Raw genomic sequence first — 21685 nt, 5'->3', positions numbered from 1 at the left:
GGTTGGTGATATATCAAAATCATTCTGTGTGGCCAGAGAGGGGGTTGGTGATATATCAAAATCATTCTGTGTGGCCAGAGAGGGGTTGGTGATATATCAAAATCATTCTGTGAGGCCAGAGAGGGGGTTGGTGATATATCAAAATCATTCTGTGTGGCCAGAGAGGGATTTGTAAGTTCTGGATGATATATCAAAATCATTCTGTGTGGCCAGAGAGGGGTTGGTGATATATCAAAATCATTCTGTGTGGCCAGAGAGGGGTTGGTGATATATCAAAATCATTCTGTGTGGCCAGAGAGGGGTTGGTGATATATCAAAATCATTCTGTGTGGCCAGAGAGGGGGTTGGTGATATATCAAAATCATTCTGTGTGGCCAGAGAGGGGGTTGGCGATATATCAAAATCATTCTGTGTGGCCAGAGAGGGGGTTGGTGATATATCAAAATCATTCTGTGTGGCCAGAGAGGGGGTTGGTGATATATCAAAATCATTCTGTGTGGCCAGAGAGGGGGTTGGTGATATATCAAAATCATTCTGTGAGGCCAGAGAGGGGTTGGTGATATATCAAAATCATTCTGTGTGGCCAGAGAGGGGTTGGTGATATATCAAAATCATTCTGTGTGGCCAGAGAGGGGTTGGTGATATATCAAAATCATTCTGTGTGGCCAGAGAGGGGTTGGTGATATATCAAAATCATTCTGTGTGGCCAGAGAGGGGGTTGGTGATATATCAAAATCATTCTGTGTGGCCAGAGAGGGGGTTGGTGATATATCAAAATCATTCTGTGTGGCCAGAGAGGGAAACGTAATGCGCTCTTGGACAGCCTCAGCCCATCTGGTCTTTCAAATGCCATTTTCAGACACCATGGACTCATTTAGAGTTATTAAAAAGACTGAACATTAAAGACTAAATGCAAGGGCTGCAATATAAAACATTTTATATTTAGTGTTTTTGTTTACAGAAGCCTTTTACCTAATAAACAATACTGTAAGTGTAAACTGTAGTGGAGCGGGTCGAGAGTTTCAAGTTCCTTGGAGTCCACATCACCAACTAACTATCATGGTCCAAACACACGCATGACAACACCTTTTGCCCCTCAGGAGACTGAAAACATTTGGCATGGGTCCCCAGATCCTCAAAAAGTTCTACAGCTGCACCATCGAGAGCATGGTTGCATCCCCGCCTGGCATGGCAACTGCTCGGCATCTGACCGTAAGGTGCTACAGAGGGTAGTGCGTACGGCCCAGTACATCACTGGAGCCAAGCTTCCTGCCATTCAGGACCTCTATACTAGGCGTGTCAGAGGAAGACCCAAAAAATGTTCAAAGACACCAGTCACCCAAGTTATAGCCTGTGCTCTCTGCTACCGCATGGCAAGGATATGCATTTTCTTGGTATCATTTGAAAGGAAACACTCTGAATTTTGTGGAAATGTGAATTGAATGTAGGAGAATAACACAATAGATCTGGTAGAAGAAAATACAAGGAAATAAACATATGTTTTCTGTTTTTTATTGTTGCTGCATCATCTTTCAAATGAACAAGAACAGCCAAACATACAGATAGGATGCTGGGGATGATTTGACCAAGAACAGCCAAACATACATATAGGATGATGGGGATGATTTGACCAAGAACAGCCAAACATACAGATAGGATGCTGGGGATGATTTGACCAAGAACAGCCAAACATACAGATAGGATGCTGGGGATGATTTGACCAAGAACAGCCAAACATACATATAGGATGATGGGGATGATTTGACCAAGAACAGCCAAACATACAGATAGGATGCTTGGTTTGACCAAGAACAGCCAAACATACAGATAGGATGCTGGGGATGATTTGACCAAGAACAGCCAAACATACATATAGGATGATGGGGATGATTTGACCAAGAACAGCCAAACATACATATAGGATGATGGGGATGATTTGACCAAGAACAGCCAAACATACAGATAGGATGATGGGGATGATTTGACCAAGAACAGCCAAACATACAGATAGGCTGCTGGGGATGATTTGACCAAGAACAGCCAAACATACAGATAGGATGATGGGGATGATTTGACCAAGAACAGCCAAACATACAGATAGGCTGCTGGGGATGATTTGACCAAGAACAGCCAAACATACAGATAGGATGATGGGGATGATTTGACCAAGAACAGCCAAATATACATATAGGATGATAGGGATGATTTGACCAAGAACAGCCAAACATACAGATAGGCTGCTGGGGATGATTTGACCAAGAACAGCCAAATATACATATAGGATGATAGGGATGATTTGACCAAGAATAGCCAAACATACAGATAGGCTGCTGGGGATGATTTGACCAAGAACAGCCAAATATACATATAGGATGATGGGGATGATTTGACCAAGAACAGCCAAACATACAGATAGGCTGCTGGGGATGATTTGACCAAGAACAGCCAAACATACAGATAGGATGATGGGGATGATTTGACCAAGAACAGCCAAACATACATATAGGATGATAGGGATGATTTGACCAAGAACAGCCAAACATACAGATAGGCTGCTGGGGATGATTTGACCAAGAACAGCCAAACATACAGATAGGCTGCTGGGGATGATTTGACCAAGAACAGCCAAACATACAGATAGGCTGCTGGGGATGATTTGACCAAGAACAGCCAAATATACATATAGGATGATAGGGATTATTTGACCAAGAACAGCCAAACATACAGATAGGCTGCTGGGGATGATTTGACCAAGAACAGCCAAATATACATATAGGATGATGGGGATGATTTGACCAAGAACAGCCAAACATACAGATAGGCTGCTGGGGATGATTTGACCAAGAACAGCCAAATATACATATAGGATGATGGGGATGATTTGACCAAGAACAGCCAAACATTCATATAGGATGCTGTGGATGATTTGACCAAGAACAGCCAAACATACATATAGGATGCTGGGGATGATTTGACCAAGAACAGCCAAACATACATATAGGATGCTGTGGATGATTTGACCAAGAACAGCCAAACATACATATAGGATGCTGGGGATGATTTGACCAAGAACAGCCAAACATTCATATAGGATGCTGTGGATGATTTGACCAAGAACAGCCAAACATACATATAGGATGCTGGGGATGATTTGACCAAGAACAGCCAAACATTCATATAGGATGATGGGGATGATTTGACCAAGAACAGCCAAACATACATATAGGATGCTGGGGATGATTTGAATGAAGAACATAAGATGGCAACAATAGCTGAGCAAAAATGAGCGAGCTACATGACATTGAGCATGAAGTCACCTAGGTGTCCCACACAAATGTACCCAAGTGGCCGAATTGGTACAGTGATACATTTTGAAGGAAAGAACTATATACAAAATACATAAATGCTATTCTGACTTCTAACACCCCCCCCAAAAAAAAATATAAATATAAATATATATATATATATTTTTTTTTTTGGGGGGTGCTAGAATAGCATATATATGTATTTATATATATACATATATATATAAATATAAAGAAAAAATATTTTAATAAGTAAATAATAATAAATAAACATCAACAATTAACAAGGGCAACTATTTACACGTTTTCTATTTACAATATTGTGAAAACCCTCAGTCCTCTACACAATATTGTGCTGCTGGTGCCATGGCCCATAGCAGTCTCTTTCTGCTGTAAAGCAGAGGCTTACTGAACAGGTGGTGCAGGTGATGGGGCATTTCCTGTGACAAAGGGCACAACGACGTCTCCCTACTGTGCCCCTTTTGCCCTGTGGCACATTCATGCCTGCAGAGATGAATCTGGGCAGGTGAACACCACTGGAGCAGAAAGGACAGAGGTAGAGGGGACAGAAGGTGCTGAAGCAACTCGGTCTCGCTTTCTCTATCAATTTCCTCTATAATTTGGGTTAAATCTGTATACCTAGACTTTGTTTTAGCTTTTCCGGATTTATTCGCCATAATTTAAATATATAAACTTGATGAAAATGCAATTGACTATGTACTGCTATGCGTAACACTTGTGGCTCCGTCAAGTAGGATTTGCAATGGTGAATGAACCTCGTTTACGACAAAGGCTGGTCTTCGAACGTATAACCACTACATATTGCCGTTTACCTCAGCTCATTGGCTATCTTCCAAGCTAGATTTCAAGATGATTAGTGGTCATTGGGCCAAAATACAGTCAATCAACGATAGAGCGGTCCTACCATTGGTGCGCAATGAGGTCATTGATTGGTGTCTTCAAAATCGGTTTGTTTCGGTCAATACGTCCCAGGAAAAAAAACATCAAGTATGGTTGTGTTAGTAACAACCAGAGGATTGCAATGAAACCAACCATGACTGGATAAACATTTGTTTACTGTGTGTAATTACCACGAACGCTTCGTCCAAAGTTGAGTGAGACGGAAATCACGATGCAAGCAGTTTACAAATGTTTCGTGTTAGGCTATAAAAATGGATGTTATCAAACAAAACGAACATTCACTGTGTAGTTAGGACACTTGGCATTGCCACCAGAGGAAGATCTTCAAAGGTAAGCGATTTATTTTATTGTTATTTCTGATTTTCGTGACGCTAATGCTTGGTTGGAAAATGCTAGTAATACTTGTGTGTGCGAGGAGCTGTCCTCAGAAAATCGCATGGTTTGCTTTCGCAGTAAAGCCTTTTTGAAATCTGACACAGCGGCTGGATTAATAAGACGTTCATCTTTTAAATGATGTAAGATACATGTATTGACAAGAATGTTTACTATAACAAATGGTGTATTTAGAATGTTAGCGCTCTGCAGTATCACCGGATGGTGGCCTGGTGGGACGTTAGCGTCTCACCTACCCTAGAAAGGTTAAGGGCTTGTAACTAAGCATTTCACACTAAGTTCTACACCTGTGTGTGTGTCTGTATCCATGGCCCAGCTGTGTAACACTGTGGATCTCCTTTTCTTTGTGTCGAAGCAGCAAGCGCACAATTAGGTTGGTTAAATACGCACATGGATTGCTAAGCCAGAGGCTTTGGACTTACCCATCCCCTAGCAACAGGTGTGCCTGACAATTATGGTCTGCCTGTCCAGAAGTTTGGCTAGCCTCGGAGGAGAAGCCCTAGCTTAGCATGGCGTAACCCAGGCTATGTTTACATTAGAACAGCTTAGCGTAGCATAGCCTAGCGAGGTATCCACTGGAATAAGCAGCATTCCACACAGAACACAGTGGTATGAATCACCTCTGTCCAAACAGTGCCATGTAAACAGTGTCACATTGTTTTGCTTTTGTTTGTCTGGCTACTGTAGGTTTTAGTTAGAAGATGACTGTTATGACATACAGACCTGTGGCTTTCTTTCTGTTGCTCTCTATGGTTTATTTTGGGGGGGAAGACACAGACTGAGGAGACTACATTTATGACTTTCCCTTATACTACTCATTAACCTATAGTAGGATATGTATGTGCATGTACGCCCAAGGGAACAGTTCAGGGGCCGTTTGATCACAGTGTGGATAAGATCAGTTAGTCTTGCATGTTCCTCTCATGTAAATGACGCTGCCCTGCCTGATAACCTGGTGACCCTTGGGGTTATGGGAAGGAGACCCTGTAGCTAGCAACCTTTCAAATCTACTAAACAATACGGGGGGTGAAATGAAAACCACTAATTTAAGATGAGGCCCACCAAGCAAACAAATGCCTGTTGCTCAAACTAGGTGAGCAGCATTATCAGTGAAGTACACGTCCTATAGCGAGCCATGCTTTAAAGCAGCCTTTCTCTTCCTTTGGTTTGCAACAAGTCAACATACGGCAGTAAAAGCATGAATCTTAACAGTAGCAGAAAACAGAGACAAGTCCACCCTTCCCTTTCAGGTGGTGGGAGACAGCTTCCCGCCTCAGGCACACAACCTCTACCATTATAACTGCATCTGTGGCCCACTGTGATAAGAGAAAACAGCAGACAAAGACTGGCTGACTTCTGCCATATAAACAGGGCTCGGTCACAGAGAGTCTAGACAAATAGATAGATGATAGGGAGACAAGCCAGGAAGTGCCTCAGGAACAGGACTGGTAAAATTAGCATAAAGCAGACACTGTAGCATGAATAATGTAGGCTGATTGGCTGAGGGGGAGACACGTACGCACACACCTACATGCCCATGTCTGCCCGCCCGCCGTCTGTCCTGCTCCTTCTGCAGTGGTAGTGGTAAAAGAATAGGTTGGGTTAACTCTGATCACCGGTCGCAGTGAGAAAAGTCACGCTTCCTGTACTTTCAATGCATTTTTCCGCAAAAGGTGATTAAACTGTTTTTACCGTCCACTACACCACTGCCCCTCCCCTGCGCTACATCTATCTACAGTAGCTCTGATACCCGACCCGAGTCTGAAGGGCCCCAACTTTATACTTCAGGTTAAGGCCTGCTTTTTCAACCAGGGTACGGGCCGGGGTCCCTCCTGCTCTGCTGTGCAGTGTCTCTGTACAGTCATATCTTACCATCATAACATGGTGTCAGAACGTCTTATAAAATATAAAACCAGAACATTGTCCAAGTCAACAGGATAGATTATTAGACTGAAAATAATAATATTCTGTACGTTTTGGTAGGAGTTGTAGAGTGACCAAAAGTTGCTAGCCAACAGCTCTACCACGTCTCATGAGCAGCCCAAGCTGGGCCGTTGCAGAGAGCGGCTGCAGCACAGTGCAGGGATGGAGCAGGGGACCAGACAGAGATGAGCAGCTCATGGAGAAAGGGCCTGGGTAGGGTAGGGCCTGAACGTGGTGGGCACGGGTAGGGCCTGAAAGTTGTGGGCATGGGTAGGGTAGGGCCTGAACGTCGTGGGCATGGGTATGGTAGGACCTGAACGTTGTGGGCATGGGTAGGGTAGAGCATGAACGTCGTGGGCATGGGTAGGGTAGAGCCTGAATGTTGTGGACATGGGTAGGGTAGAAACTGAATGTTGTGGGCATGGGTAGTGTAGAGCCTGAAAGTCGTGGGCATGGGTAGTGTAGAGCCTGAAAGTCGTGGACATGGGTAGTGAAGAGCCTGAAAGTCGTGGGCATGGGTAGGGTAGAAACTGAATGTTGTGGGCATGGGTAGTGTAGAGCCTGAAAGTCGTGGGCATGGGTAGTGTAGAGCCTGAAAGTCGTGGGCATGGGTAGGGTAGAGCCTGAACGTCGTGGGCATGGGTAGGGTAGAGCCTGAACGTCGTGGGTAGGGGAGAACCTGAACGTTGTGGGCATGGGTAGGGTAGAGCCTGAACGTCGTGGGTAGGGGAGAACCTGAACATTGTGGGCATGGGTAGGGTAGAGCCTGAACGTCGTGGGCATGGGTAGGGTAGAGCCTGAACGTCGTGGGTAGGGGAGAACCTGAACGTTGTGGGCATGGGTAGGATAAAGCCTGAATTTCGTGAGCATGGGTAGGGTCGAGCCTGAATGCTGTAGGCATGGGTAGGATAGGGCCTGAATGCTGTAGGCATGGGTAGGACCTGAATGTCGTGGACATGGGTAGGGCCTGAATATTGTGGGCAATGGTAGAGTAGGGCCTGACCGTCATGGTCATGGGTAGGGTAGAGCCTAAATGTTGTGGGCATGGGTAGGATAGGGCCTGAACATTGTGGGCATGGGTAGGGCCTGAACGTTGTGCACATGAGGAGGATAGGGCCTGAACGTTGTGGACATGAGTAGGGTAGGGCCTGAATGTCATGGGTATGGGTAGGATAGGGCCTGAACGTCGTGGACATGGGTAGGGTAGAGCCTGAAAGTCGTGGGCATGGGTAGGGCCTGAACGTTGTGGACATGAGTAGGATAGGGCCTGAACGTTGTGGACATGAGTAGGGTAGGGCCTGAATGTCGTGGGTAGGGGAGAACCTGAACGTTGTGGGCATGGGTAGGATAAAGCCTGAATTTTGTGAGCATGGGTAGGGTAGAGCCTGACCGTCATGGTCATGGGTAGGGTAGAGCCTAAATGTCGTGGGCATGGGTAGGATAGGGCCTGAACGTCGTGGGCATGGGTAGGATAGGGCCTGAATGTTGTGGACATGAGTAGGGTAGGGCCTGAATGTCGTGGGCATGGTAGAGCCTGAACGTCTTGAGCAATGGGTAGGAGGGAGCCTGAACGTCGTGGGCATGGGTAGAGCCGGAACGTCTTGAGCAATGGGTAGGAGGGAGCCTGAACGTCGTGGGCATGGGTAGAGCCGGAAAGTTGTGGGCATGGGTAAAGCCGGAAAGTTGTGGGCATGGGTAGAGCCGGAAAGTTGTGGGCATGGGTAGAACTCGGGCTTCATTTTCCAACTATGGACCCCTTTCCAGTGTTTTTCTGGGGGGGTGTATGTGTGTGTTCGTGTGAGAGTGTGTGTGTCTTGATATAGACAACAAACACAACAGTCACAAAAGGAAGCTGCCCACACCACGGCCAGATGGCAGTCATGGCTTCAGTTGATGACATCACGAGTCCAAACACCTGAGTCAGTGGACCCCACAGGAAGACTGGTGCGAAGGATGCAGTGACACACTGGAGACACTGAGGGACCAATTGTTCTCCTATGGCTAGGGACTATAGGCTTAGTTACAGACCTGCACCTGGAGGGGAAAAGGCTGTTAGTCAGTCTGTTGTTAGCCTAGTGACTGCCCCTTGATGACTCACCCCTATTCACCAGGGCCTACTGTATATTCACTAAGAGTACGACTGCTGATATAGGATCAGTTTTGTATTTTACAAAGAATTCAAAATGAATATGATTTTCTGGACCGGTGGGGAGCTGGTCCAAGATCAGCACTTCTTACCTGAGACTTTTTGTAAATGCTCTAGCAGCACATTGTGTCTTGGGCCTGTATCAGTAAGGCAGGTGTTCAGGTTGTAATCAAAACAACAGTGTTTCTGTGAAAACAAATATAACAGGACATCCTCTTGGCCCCACAGTGTTGAAGGGGGAAACAGAGTCAATATAACAGGACAGCCTCTTGGTCCCACAGTGTTAAAGGGGGAAACAGAGTCAATATAACAGGACAGCCTCTTGGTCCCACAGTGTTAAAGGGGGAAACAGAGTCAATATAACAGGACAGCCTCTTGGTCCCACAGTGTTAAAGGGGGAAACAGAGTCAATATAACAGGACAGCCTCTTCCCACAGGTCCCACAGTGTTAAAGGGGGAAACAGAGTCAATATAACAGGACAGCCTCTTGGTCCCACAGTGTTAAAGGGGGAAACAGAGTCAATATAACAGGACAGCCTCTTGGTCCCACAGTGTTAAAGGGGGAAACAGAGTCAATATAACAGGACAGCCTCTTGGTCCCACAGTGTTAAAGGGGGAAACAGAGTCAATATAACAGGACAGCCTCTTGGTCCCACAGTGTTAAAGGGGGAAACAGAGTCAATATAACAGGACAGCCTCTTGGTCCCACAGTGTTAAAGGGGGAAACAGAGTCAATATAACAGGACAGCCTCTTGGTCCCACAGTGTTAAAGGGGAAACAGAGTCAATATAACAACAGGACAGTGTTAAAGGGGGAAACCTCTTGGTCCCACAGTGTTAAAGGGGAAACAGAGTCAATATAACAGGACAGCCTCTTGGTCCCACAGTGTTAAAGGGGGAAACAGAAATATAACAGAGTCAATATAACAGGACAGCCTCTTGGTCCCACAGTGTTAAAGGGGGAAACAGAGTCAATATAACAGGACAGCCTCTTGGTCCCACAGTGTTAAAGGGGGAAACAGAGTCAATATAACAGGACAGCCTCTTGGTCCCACAGTGTTAAAGGGGGAAACAGAGTCAATATAACAGGACAGCCTCTTGGTCCCACAGTGTTAAAGGGGGAAACAGAGTCAATATAACAGGACAGCCTCTTGGTCCCACAGTGTTAAAGGGGAAACAGAGTCAATATAACAGGACAGCCTCTTGGTCCCACAGTGTTAAAGGGGGAAACAGAGTCAATATAACAGGACAGCCTCTTGGTCCCACAGTGTTAAAGGGGTCAATATAACAGGAAACAGAGTCAATATAACAGGACAGCCTCTTGGTCCCACAGTGTTAAAGGGGTCAATATAACAGAAACAGAGTCAATATAACAGGACAGCCTCTTGGTCCCACAGTGTTAAAGGGGAAACAGAGTCAATATAACAGGACAGCCTCTTGGTCCCACAGTGTTAAAGGGGGAAACAGAGTCAATATAACAGGACAGCCTCTTGGTCCCACAGTGTTAAAGGGGGAAACAGAGTCAATATAACAGGACAGCCTCTTGGTCCCACAGTGTTAAAGGGGGAAACAGAGTCAATATAACAGGACAGCCTCTTGGTCCCACAGTGTTAAAGGGGAAACAGAGTCAATATAACAGGACAGCCTCTTGGTCCCACAGTGTTAAAGGGGGAAACAGAGTCAATATAACAGGACAGCCTCTTGGTCCCACAGTGTTAAAGGGGAAACAGAGTCAATATAACAGGACAGCCTCTTGGTCCCACAGTGTTAAAGGGGAAAACAGAGTCAATATAACAGGACAGCCTCTTGGTCCCACAGTGTTAAAGGGGGAAACAGAGTCAATATAACAGGACAGCCTCTTGGTCCCACAGTGTTAAAGGGGGAAACAGAGTCAATATAACAGGACAGTCTCTTGGTCCCACAGTGTTAAAGGGGGAAACAGAGTCAATATAACAGGACAGCCTCTTGGTCCCACAGTGTTAAAGGGGGAAACAGAGTCAATATAACAGGACAGCCTCTTGGTCCCACAGTGTTAAAGGGGAAAACAGAGTCAATATAACAGGACAGCCTCTTGGTCCCACAGTGTTAAAGGGGGAAACAGAGTCAATATAACAGGACAGCCTCTTGGTCCCACAGTGTTAAAGGGGAAACAGAGTCAATATAACAGGACAGCCTCTTGGTCCCACAGTGTTAAAGGGGGAAACAGAGTCAATATAACAGGACAGCCTCTTGGTCCCACAGTGTTAAAGGGGGAAACAGAGTCAATATAACAGGACAGCCTCTTGGTCCCACAGTGTTAAAGGGGGAAACAGAGTCAATATAACAGGACAGCCTCTTGGTCCCACAGTGTTAAAGGGGAAAACAGAGTCAATATAACAGGACAGCCTCTTGGTCCCACAGTGTTAAAGGGGGAAACAGAGTCAATATAACAGGACAGCCTCTTGGTCCCACAGTGTTAAAGGGGGAAACAGAGTCAATATAACAGGACAGCCTCTTGGTCCCACAGTGTTAAAGGGGAAAACAGAGTCAATATAACAGGACAGCCTCTTGGTCCCACAGTGTTAAAGGGGGAAACAGAGTCAATATAACAGGACAGCCTCTTGGTCCCACAGTGTTAAAGGGGGAAACAGAGTCAATATAACAGGACAGCCTCTTGGTCCCACAGTGTTAAAGGGGGAAACAGAGTGTCAGCAGAGAAACAATGAGGAAGTTCTGTTTAGTAAACAAGGACAACACCACTAGACCTGCCTGGGTTCAACATTCTGATAGCTAAATTATGCATCGTCACACATGGTGGGGTAGAATGAAAGGTTCAGTTGAAATGGTTCAGCATTAGCTCTGACTGATGGAGGAACAGGACCCAGTCTGTATAACTCGCCCTGAGATGAGAGTTGGCATAGTTCTTAAGAAACTATGCTGTATGGAACAAATGGTCAACAACATTTGCGTCAAAATAACCAAAAATAACCAAAAACCAATAACCAAAAATTAAAGAAATGAGCGGTTCTGGACACCAAACTGTGGTCTTCCTCTCATCCACATTCTTGAAGGTCACTTCAATTAGAAGAGTATTACATTGGGGTTGTTGTGGGTATCAGTGTATAGTTCCATTAAAACCCCAACTAAAAGATGATCCTGAGGGAGTGGACTGGAAAGACAAGACACCTCCTGGCTCTTATAAGCAGGGTTATTGTTGGGTTATGCAAACACACAGTCCTAGCCGGGGCATTGTTGGGTTACACACCACTGGTCATGGCCCATGATGCCGTCCGCCCCGCTTCAGTCACCACACAAAGGATCCCTGTCCCCTGAGCATAAAATATTCACCCGCTGCCTGGCTCTGCTCTGGTTGTCAGCTGGATAACAGAACGGGAGCCCTGGGTCAGGAATGTGGCGCTACATAGGTTCTGTAACAGACCTCAGATCAAATAGTATTCAAACCCTTTCAAAATACTTGGGAGCCTTTTCTTCAGCCTGCCTGGAGTAGAGTTGTAGTTGGACAGGGTTTGGACCTTTGGAACTTGTCCTTTGTAGCTCAGTTGGTAGAGCATGGCACTTGTAATGTCAGGGTAGTGGGTTCAATTCCCTGGGACCACCCATACGTAAAATGTATGCATGCATGACTGTAAGTCACTTTGGATAAAACCGTCTGCTAAATGGCATTTATTATTATTGGATTCACTGATCTAGTCAAGCTCAATCAAGCACAAGTTAAGTAACAGAAATATTTCAAATACTATTTGAACCCAGGTCTGGTACAGTAGTAAGGCGGAGGCTCACTCTGCCGCAGTCTCTGGGGTATCGCATGACAGACAAACTAATTGGGCTTCGGGTGCGATGATGTACCCTGCCCTGCTTGGGGTGCCTGCTGCAGCAGCTCACCCTTTCTACCTGTACAGAGGGAGGGGTGGGGCGGTTATTGTTTGGTAATACTTACACATAATACTTGAATTCACTAGCACTGGCTGCCGTAACCTAGACGGCTGTACAGTTGAGCTACTGCATGTTGTGACAGTCCCAGTCTTGGCACCAGTCCTGATTCTACAAGGCACGGGCATCAATTTGATTTTTTTAAATAAAAAAAATAAAAATGTAACCTTAATTTAACTAGGCAAGTCAGTTAAGAACAAATTCTTATTTACAAGGGCGGCTTACCCCAGCCAAACCCGGGCGACACTGGGCCAATTGTGCGCCGCCCTATGGGACTCCGAATCACGACCAGATTTGATGCAGCCTGGATTCAAACCAGGTACTGCAGTGACGCCTCTTGCATTGAGATGCAGTGTCTTAGACCACTGCACCACTCGGGAGCCATTTTCCAGACTGTCACTGTCAGTATAGATGCAGGTCACCTCCAGAACTGAACTGAGCTGCACTGCCTCTTGTAGTTACCATCACAGAGTTTCTTAAGTTCTACTTCCTGCGTCCAGGTTGCTACACCGACATCATGGTTACATTGGAAGCAAACCACTCGATTTCATCCTTATGTTATATTGTCATTGAACATGTCACCCTCCCTAGGAGAGGGGGTTGACCTTGACAATTTATTGTTAAAACAAGAGGCGGCCTGGATCTTAATTTAAAGACCCTTGCTCCCTTCGGTCTCAACGTAGACTTTGATCTGAAGCCATTCTTGTGATTATTGTGATTTTGTGGTTCATTGTAAAAGTTTGTAGGCTTATGTAGCCAAATTGTATCTATGATCGTATGCTATCCATTTATGTTTTTTTAATGCTATTTTAATATAGCAGAATTAACCAATGATATCAGGCCACACCCAGCCATGATTACAGACACCTGTGTGTGCCCTTTGACACTATATAAACTAGTCACGCCGCAGTGTTTGTCATTATACCCTGATGAAGACAGCTTGTCTGTCTAAACGTTGGATATTAGGTTATTACATTATTGCATCTGAGCTCCTAGACTATGCGGCTCTCCTTTCATTTTTCATGTGTTCTACTCCACTAGCCAGCACCTCACCTAAATAGGTGTGCGTTTCTTTCGCCTCTAGGCTTACCTTATGTAACACACTGCAGGGCAGTCAGGCATCATGCTAACAGATGAGCACAACAAACTGGCCATGACCTACTGTATACTATGACCTAAAGAGCCATTTGACCTGTGTTTTGCCAGTTATTAGGTAAGGTTGGTTACACCACCTGGTAATAACTGAATGTTTTGGTTATTATGATTTCTATGGGTTATTCACTGACTATGTACTAGGCCAGTGAATTAGTGAGGAAGGTCCACCCGCTTTAACAATGTTGATGCCAGGGGCCTTTGAGCCCTGTCTGGAAAACAATCTAGGAGAAAGAGTACAATAAGTTATATGGTCTTACCTTGACAACAGGATGACCGCCTGATGCAGCTTTGATCGCCCCTCTGCTTCCCTCCGTCTCGTAGTGTGCTCGGTGGTGGGCCTTGGGGTGCACCTCAACCTTCAGCTCGTACTGGCCAAACAGCTGGGGCAGGGGCCAGTCCAGAGGGGGTAGGGAAGAGGTCCTGGGGACAGACCGATACATAGACAATAAGGGTACTGATGGTTTGGATAACAAAAAGATACAGATCACCTAGGCATTACCTAGGTGACCTATGGATAACAAATAGATATAGCCTATATCACCTAGCATTTCTTGTCTTTTGGGTAGACATTACCTGTGAGCCGCTGTGACTACATAATCATCCTATGGATAACAAAAAGGCTCTATAATCAGAGATTTCGGTCTAACATATTAGCTAGCAGGGGCAGGTTAGAGCTAGTTAAGCCAGCTGGATTAATTCAAACCTGCCTTGGCAGCACAGTAGCTCTGTTTACAAACTACTGCCAGGCCAGCACACCCACATGTCCTACTCTGAGAACTAAGAGCATTTACTTGTAAGATGAGTCAATTTTAGTATAGAGTACCACTCAACTATCGCAATTGTATTTGGTCAGGGAAAAGAGGTTGTGCTTTTAACATAAATATGCTACTGGAATGTAGGTTTGACTGCCCTTAATCCAAGAGAATAAGTACATAGAAGAACCAATACAATGACACATTATATATGGTAATATAAAGAAGTGAGAGCACAACAGGTTGTGCTGAATCATGACCTCTGGAAACATCGTGGAGGATCACACTAGACCGAGACTAGGTCTGAGTGACACACAGAGTACAGTGTCTAAATGGGGCTGTAGGCTGTGTGTTCAACCCCATCAGGCAGACAGTGAATCATAGGAATTCCCACCAACATTAGGCTAACCATACTGGAATAATCACACTTGTAATAGGTCATGCAGGGACTGTAACTAGCAGTGAATCATGCAGGGGTTTTACACTATAAACGGTATATAGATGTATGGTTGTGTTGTTCAGCACTGTAGTATGGATGAGGCTGTGTCACAGGAGAGGCTGCAGGCTCATGTTTTTTTCCCCTCTGTATGTTTTTATCTATGTAGGGCACAATCATATTTGAACAGCTGCACTCAAAAATAAACACTCCATCTGTGCCCATCCACACAGACAAACTGTCTCTCTCAGTGGGTCTCTGGGTAGCTTGGCTGGTCTATGGCTCTATTGATCTAGAACCTACAGAGAAATAATGTTCTAAAAACCTATTTAGGCAAATTATTGTCAAAACTATTTAGGATGTTAGTAATTCATCATCTACTAGCCTACACACTGAATCTTCATAAAAAAGATGGGGCTACATTGAGCCAGTTATAAAGATGGGGCTACATTGAGCCAGTTATAAAGACGGGGCTACATTGAGCCAGTTATGAAGACGGGGCTACATTGAGCCAGTTATGAAGACGGGGCTACATTGAGCCAGTTATAAAGACTTGGCTACATTGAGCCAGTTATAAAGACTTGGCTACATTGAGCCAGTTATGAAGACTTGGTTACATTGAGCCAGTTATAAAGACGTGGCTACATTGAGCCAGTTATAAAGACGGGGCTACATTGAGCCAGTTATAAAGACGGGGCTACATTGAGCCAGTTATAAAGACTTGGCTACATTGAGCCAGTTATAAAGACGGGGCTACATTGAGCCAGTTATAAAGACTTGGCTACATTGAGCCAGTTATAAAGACTTGGCTACATTGAGCCAGTTATAAAGACTTGGCTACATTGAGCTAGTTCAGGAGCTCTCCGTATGTGTTCCATACAGCATGATAAAGGTGTTGCTGGTCTGTTACAGTTACAGGGAGACACAGTTTGCTCTAACACAGCACTGTGCAGTACAAATGGGGAGAAATTAAACGTGTGTAGGTGTGTGTGCGTCCATGGTCTATGAGTATGAGGAATGATACACACCACTGTAAGCTGTCCTAACAGGCAGACATTTACACCACATTATGCCTCTCTCTACAGTAACTAGCCTATCCACGAAGGCTAGCCTAACCTTCTCCACTAGTCAAAGAAAGTCACTAACCATGGCATATTGTTTCTTTATGTGCCCATTGTCAGGTCGTGGCAAAACTAAAATTGTGCTTTCAACAGGCCATGCTATGTCAGACAAACATGCCACACAGAAATGCCCTCCACTCAGCCCTCACACAACATGCAGACCACAGACACCAAATAAAATGAATGTTAACTTGCTAAAGTCCAGGGAACTCAAAAAGAACTCAACAGAGTAGCAAAACATGAGTCAGTCAGTTTTTCCCTATCCTCCATGGCTCTATCGGAAGCTGGGCAGCTGGCTGACTCTGAACACCATCAGTCAGGCTAAATGGGAGAAATGTGGTGGCTGGCTTTCTTTGGAGTTGGTTCACTGAATAAACTGTTGTCCAGAGGAAAGAATGACATTTGAAGAAAAATAGAAGCACGTGTCTCTAACATTGTGGTATCGTACCACTGGCATCTGTTCCCATGCGATTTTCAATCAAAGTAGGCTATAGGACAGCCTGTCCTGGTAGCCTAGATTCCCCCACAGCACATGGCAGAGGAAAGCCCCCCATGAATATGATCACATAGCAAACTATAAAGATGTACTGCACGAGTCACAACTATTCTAAATAAAAATGTAGGCTTCTAAGACCCAAATCAAGTCTATTCCTTCAAAGCTATTTGAATAAGGATTCTCCAATGAGCATGCTTTGTAGTCCAGAAGTCATCTTAATCTAGGTCTGGGAAACCGTCTCTAAAGGTTTAAGGCCTAAAAACAAAGGTGGGTGTAACAGTGGCTTGTCTCGTACCCTCCAATGCCACCGACATAACACCGGAAGTGTATGTTTTCCCTGGCCAGTGGCCACAGTAACACAAGAGGGGTTTGGTAGCTAGGAAACCTGAGCGTTGTGGCGGGCGGAGGGAGCTGGTTGAAGCAGAGGTCGGAGCCTGGATTAGCGTAACATTTCTAGGGTATGCTGCTCGGTACCGCGGGGCTCTGGGGCTCCCAGTCTCCACCTGCGGCCTACAGCCGCTCCCCCAGTACATCTCTCATTCTTTATTTAACTTTTATTTAACTAGGAAAGTCGTTCCAGTCTCTAGCTGCAGCAAACTGAAAAGAGGAGCGACCCAGGGATGTGTGTGCTTTGGGAACCTTTAACAGAATGTGACTGGCAGAACAGGTGATTTATGTGGAGGATGAGGGCTGCAGTAGATCTCTCAGATAGGGGGAAGTGAGGCCAAAGAGGGTTTTTATAAAGAATCATCATCAACCAGTGGGTCTTGCGATGAGTATACAGAGATGACCAGTTTACAGAGATGTATAGAGTGCAGTGATGTGTCCAATAAAGAGCATTGGTGGCAAATCAGATGGCCGAATAGTAAAGAACATCTAGCCGGCTCGAGAGCACCCTTACCCGCCTATCTATAAAATGGATCTCCGTAATCTAGCATGGGTAGGATGGTCATTTGAATCAGGGTTAGTTTGGCAGCTGGGGTGAAAGAGGAGCGATTACGATAGAGGAAACCAAGTCTAGATTGAACCAGATGTGCTGAGAGAAGGACAGTGTACCCTCTAGTCATACTCCCAAGTACTTGTATGAGGTGACTACCTCAAGCTCTAAACCCCTAGAGGTAGTAATCACACCGGTGGGGAGAGCGGCATTCTTCTTACCAAACCACATGACCTTTGTTTTGGAGACATTCAGAACAAGGGTAAGGGCAAAGAAAGCTTGGACACTAAGAAAGCTATGTTGTAGTAGAGTTTAACACACAATCCGAGGAGGGGCCAGCTGAGTATAAGACAGGCATATAAATAGATGAAAGAGCTTCCTACTGCCTGAGCTATGTTGTTGATGTAAATTGAGAAGAGTGTGGGGCCTAGGATCGAGCCTTGGGGTACTCTCTTAGTGACAGACAGTGGCTGGGACAGCAGATTTTCTGACTTTATATACTGCACTCTTTGAGAGAGCTAGTTAGCAAACCAGGACAAAGACCCCTCAGGGACACCAATAGTCCTTAGCCAGCCCACAAGAATGGAATGATCTACCGTATCAAAAGCTTTGGCCAAGACAATAAAAATAGCAGCACAGCATTGCTTAGAATCAAAGGCAATGGTGACATCATTGAGGACCTTTAAGGTTGCAGTGACACATCCATAACCTGAGCGGAAACCAAATTGCATACCAGAGAGAATACTATAGACATCAAGAAAGCCAGTCAGTTGATTATTGACAGGTTTTTCCAACACTTTTGATAAATAGGGCAAAATAGAAATAGGCCTATAACAGTTAGGATCAGCTTGATGTCCCTTTTAAATAAAGGACACACCGTGGCTGCCTTCCAAGCAATGGGAACCTCCCCAGAAAGGAGAGACATGTTAAAAAGGTTGGAGATAGGCTTGGTGATGATAGGGGCAGCAACCTTAAATAAGAAAGGGTCTAAACTAGAGGTTGACCAATTAATCGGAATGGCTGATTAATTAGGGCCGATTTCAAGTTTTCATAACAATCGGAAATCGGTATTTTTGGGCACCGATTTCCGATTATTTTTATTTTTTTTAATAATCATAATATTTTTTATACCTTTTATTTAACTAGGCAAGTCAGTTAAGAACACATTCTTATTTACAATGACTGCCTAGGAACTGTGGGTTAACTGCCTTGTTCAGGGGCAGAACGACAGATTTTCACCTTATCAGCTCAGGGGTTTCAATCTTGCAACCGCACAGTTAACTAGTCCAACGCTCTAACCATTGCACTCCACAAGTAGCCTGCCTGTTACGCAAATGCAGTAGAAGCCAAGGTAAATTGCTAGCTAGCATTAAACATATCTTATAAAAAACAATCATAATCACTAGTTATAACAACTAATCTAGTTTAGTAGGCAATATTAACCAGGTGAAATTGTCTCATTTCTTTTGCGTTCATTGCACGCAGAGTCAGGGTATATGCAACAGTTTGGGTTGGCTGGCTCATTGCGAACTAATTTGCCAGAATTTTACAAAATTATGACATACATTGAAGGTTGTGCAATGTAACAAGAATTTTAGACTTAGGGATGCCACCCGTTAGATAAAATACCGAACGGTTCCGTATTTCACTGAAATAATAAAAGTTTTGTTTTCGAAATGATAGTTTCCGGATTCGATCATATTAATGACCAACGGCTCGTATTTCTGTGTGTTATTATGTTATAATTAAGTCTGATTTGATAGAGCAGTCTGAGCAGCAGCAGGCCCGTAATCATTCATTCAAACAGCACTTTTATGCATTTTGCCGGCAGCAAGCACAGCGCTGTTTATGACTTCAAGCCTATCAGCCTAATGGCTGGTGTAACCAATGTGAAATGGCTAGCTAGTTAGCTGGATGTGCACTAATACTGTTTCAAACATCACTCGCTTTTAGATTTGGAGTAGTTATTCCCCTTGCGTTGCAAGGGCCACGGCTTTTGTGGAGCGATGGGTAACGATGCTTTGAGTGTGGCTGTTGTCGATGTGTTCCTGGTTCGAGCCCAGGTAGGGGCGAGGAGGGGGACGGAAGCTATACTGTTACACTGGCAATACTATAGTACCTATAAGAACATCCAATAGTCAAAGGTACAAATGGTATAGAGAGAAATAGTCCTATAAATACTATATTAACTACAACCTGAAAACTCTTCCCTTGGAATATTGAAGTCTCATGTTAAAAGGAACCACCAACTTTCATATGTTCTCATGTTCTGAGCAAGGAACTTAAACATAAGCTTTTTTAGATGGCACATATTTTACATGGCACATATTACTTTCTTCTCCAACACTTTGTTTTTGCATTATTTAAACCAAATTGAACATGTTTCATTACTTATTTGAGGCTAAATTGATTTGATTGATGTTTTATATTAAGTTTAAATAAGTGTTAAGTCAATATTGTTGTAATTGTCATTATTACAAATATATATATATATATATATTGTATTATTATTTATTTTTTAATCGGCCGAGTAATCGGCACCGGGTTTTTTTTTTGGTCCTCCAATAATCGGTATCGGCGTTGAAAAATCATAATCGGTCGACCTCTAGTCTAAACCTTTGGACCCAGATGTTTTTTGGGAGTCCAAAAGGAGCTCCTGTCGCACCTCACACTCTGTGTCCGCCTGCAGGGAGAAACTTTGTAGCGGGGCAGGGGAAAGAGGGAGGAGGTCTTTAAGTGAGAGAACTGCTCCTTAAAGTAACTAACTTTGGCCTTCCGGATGGCCTGAGTGCACATATTTCTAATTTGCCTGATCCAGTCAGCCTGAGTATGCGTGTGCCGAGCCATAAAGCCTTTCTTAGCCCCACTAAATGTCATATCAACCTGAATACCGGCATGTGAATATGGATGTCTATAGTTAGCCCTGAGGTGGGATGGACTAGCCTGGTTATAGATCTTTTTGTTCAGTATAGCCAACTATAATGGTCATTTTCATGCCAATTGTCTATACAGAAAACAGATCTGGGATCAAGATATAGGGAGGGACTGGGAGGGAGGGCTCCCTGAATCCACCCCCGGTCTGTCTGAGGCTCAGACTCGGAGCCCCCCGCCCCATGCCTCTGTTTCCTCCACCACCAGCCACTGAACACTGACAGCCACCCAGCAGACAGACGCCAGGACCATCTGTTCAGCAGAACACCTCCCAGACACAGCTTCTCTGACTGGAGACTAGGGTTGTCACGATACCAGTGTGGCGAAACTACGATACCACATTTTCCTTGGTAAAAAATAAAAAACAGGAAACAGACTAAACTCTATGGTTGTTTACAAAAAAGGTTTTATTTTATACTATAGGACTGTTATGTCATAAGAAATTATGTCTGCTTCATTTTTTGTTTCCTTGCCACGATACTTCTGAGTATCGCGATACTGGTATCATGGTGACAACCCTAGTGGAGACACTTCCAGAACCTTCTACAGCAGACAGGAGAAATCACCCCACAGTCACAGCACTCACTACATCCAACAGTGGAAGCCTACTCTAGTCCTAAAGACCTAATCATTTTATAAATAGTGGTTTATCCTAGATATGAATATACTCTTGTAGCAGGGAACTAGACCACTATAACAAGGTACAGTGTTGACCCCTTTCTGGAAGGTGTCTGTGAATTGGCAGCCAGACTGTGGTGTTTCAGGAAGGCTGGGTTAGATGGTGGGGGTGTGGCCCCTCAGCCATATGTGACCTGTGCTGATTTATAGCGCTAGAGGACAGAGCACACAAACAAGGCGGAGACTTCATCTGCTGCACACATTGGGAGAGCAGAGAAGGGACACTTTAACCCGCTCTTTCTGATAGAAGTCAGTGCGTCACGACGATCAAGAGCTTCTGGTTACGCCGACTTCCAGATAAAAAGTGTGTGTGTGGTGTGTGTGTGTGTGTGTGTGTGTGTGTGTGTGTGTGTGTGTGTGTGTGTGTGTGTGTGTGTGTGTGTGTGTGTGTGTGTGTGTGTGTGTGTGTGTGTGTGTGTGTGTGTGTGTGTGTGTGTGTGTGTGTGTGTGTGTGAGATGTGAGCATGTGCTTCCCCTCAGGCACCAACAACCTTATGTTACACTGTTGTGGCTCATTAAATGTTTCAGCCCATGTGGGTCTAAATCAGTGACCTAAAGTTTG

At 44.7% G+C, this 21685-nt stretch overlaps 1 protein-coding gene across 3 annotated transcripts in view; it reads right to left on the bottom strand.

Moving 5' to 3' along the window:
• The window catches only part of LOC124035541 (nuclear factor of activated T-cells, cytoplasmic 3-like), a 101565-nt gene that overhangs the window by 54594 nt on the left and 25286 nt on the right, over positions 1 to 21685 (bottom strand). For all 3 annotated transcript variants that reach the window (XM_046349003.1, XM_046349004.1, XM_046349006.1), the window contains exon 3: positions 14030 to 14192. In XM_046349003.1, the coding sequence (XP_046204959.1) occupies positions 14030 to 14192 (163 nt within the window). The remainder of the gene's footprint in view (positions 1 to 14029; positions 14193 to 21685) is intronic.

This window comes from Oncorhynchus gorbuscha, linkage group LG05, assembly GCF_021184085.1.
Source record: "Oncorhynchus gorbuscha isolate QuinsamMale2020 ecotype Even-year linkage group LG05, OgorEven_v1.0, whole genome shotgun sequence".
NCBI classification, from domain to species: domain Eukaryota; kingdom Metazoa; phylum Chordata; class Actinopteri; order Salmoniformes; family Salmonidae; genus Oncorhynchus; species Oncorhynchus gorbuscha.
The sequence above is the reverse complement of the archived record's forward strand: the minus strand, read 5'-3'. Positions and strand labels throughout refer to the sequence as shown.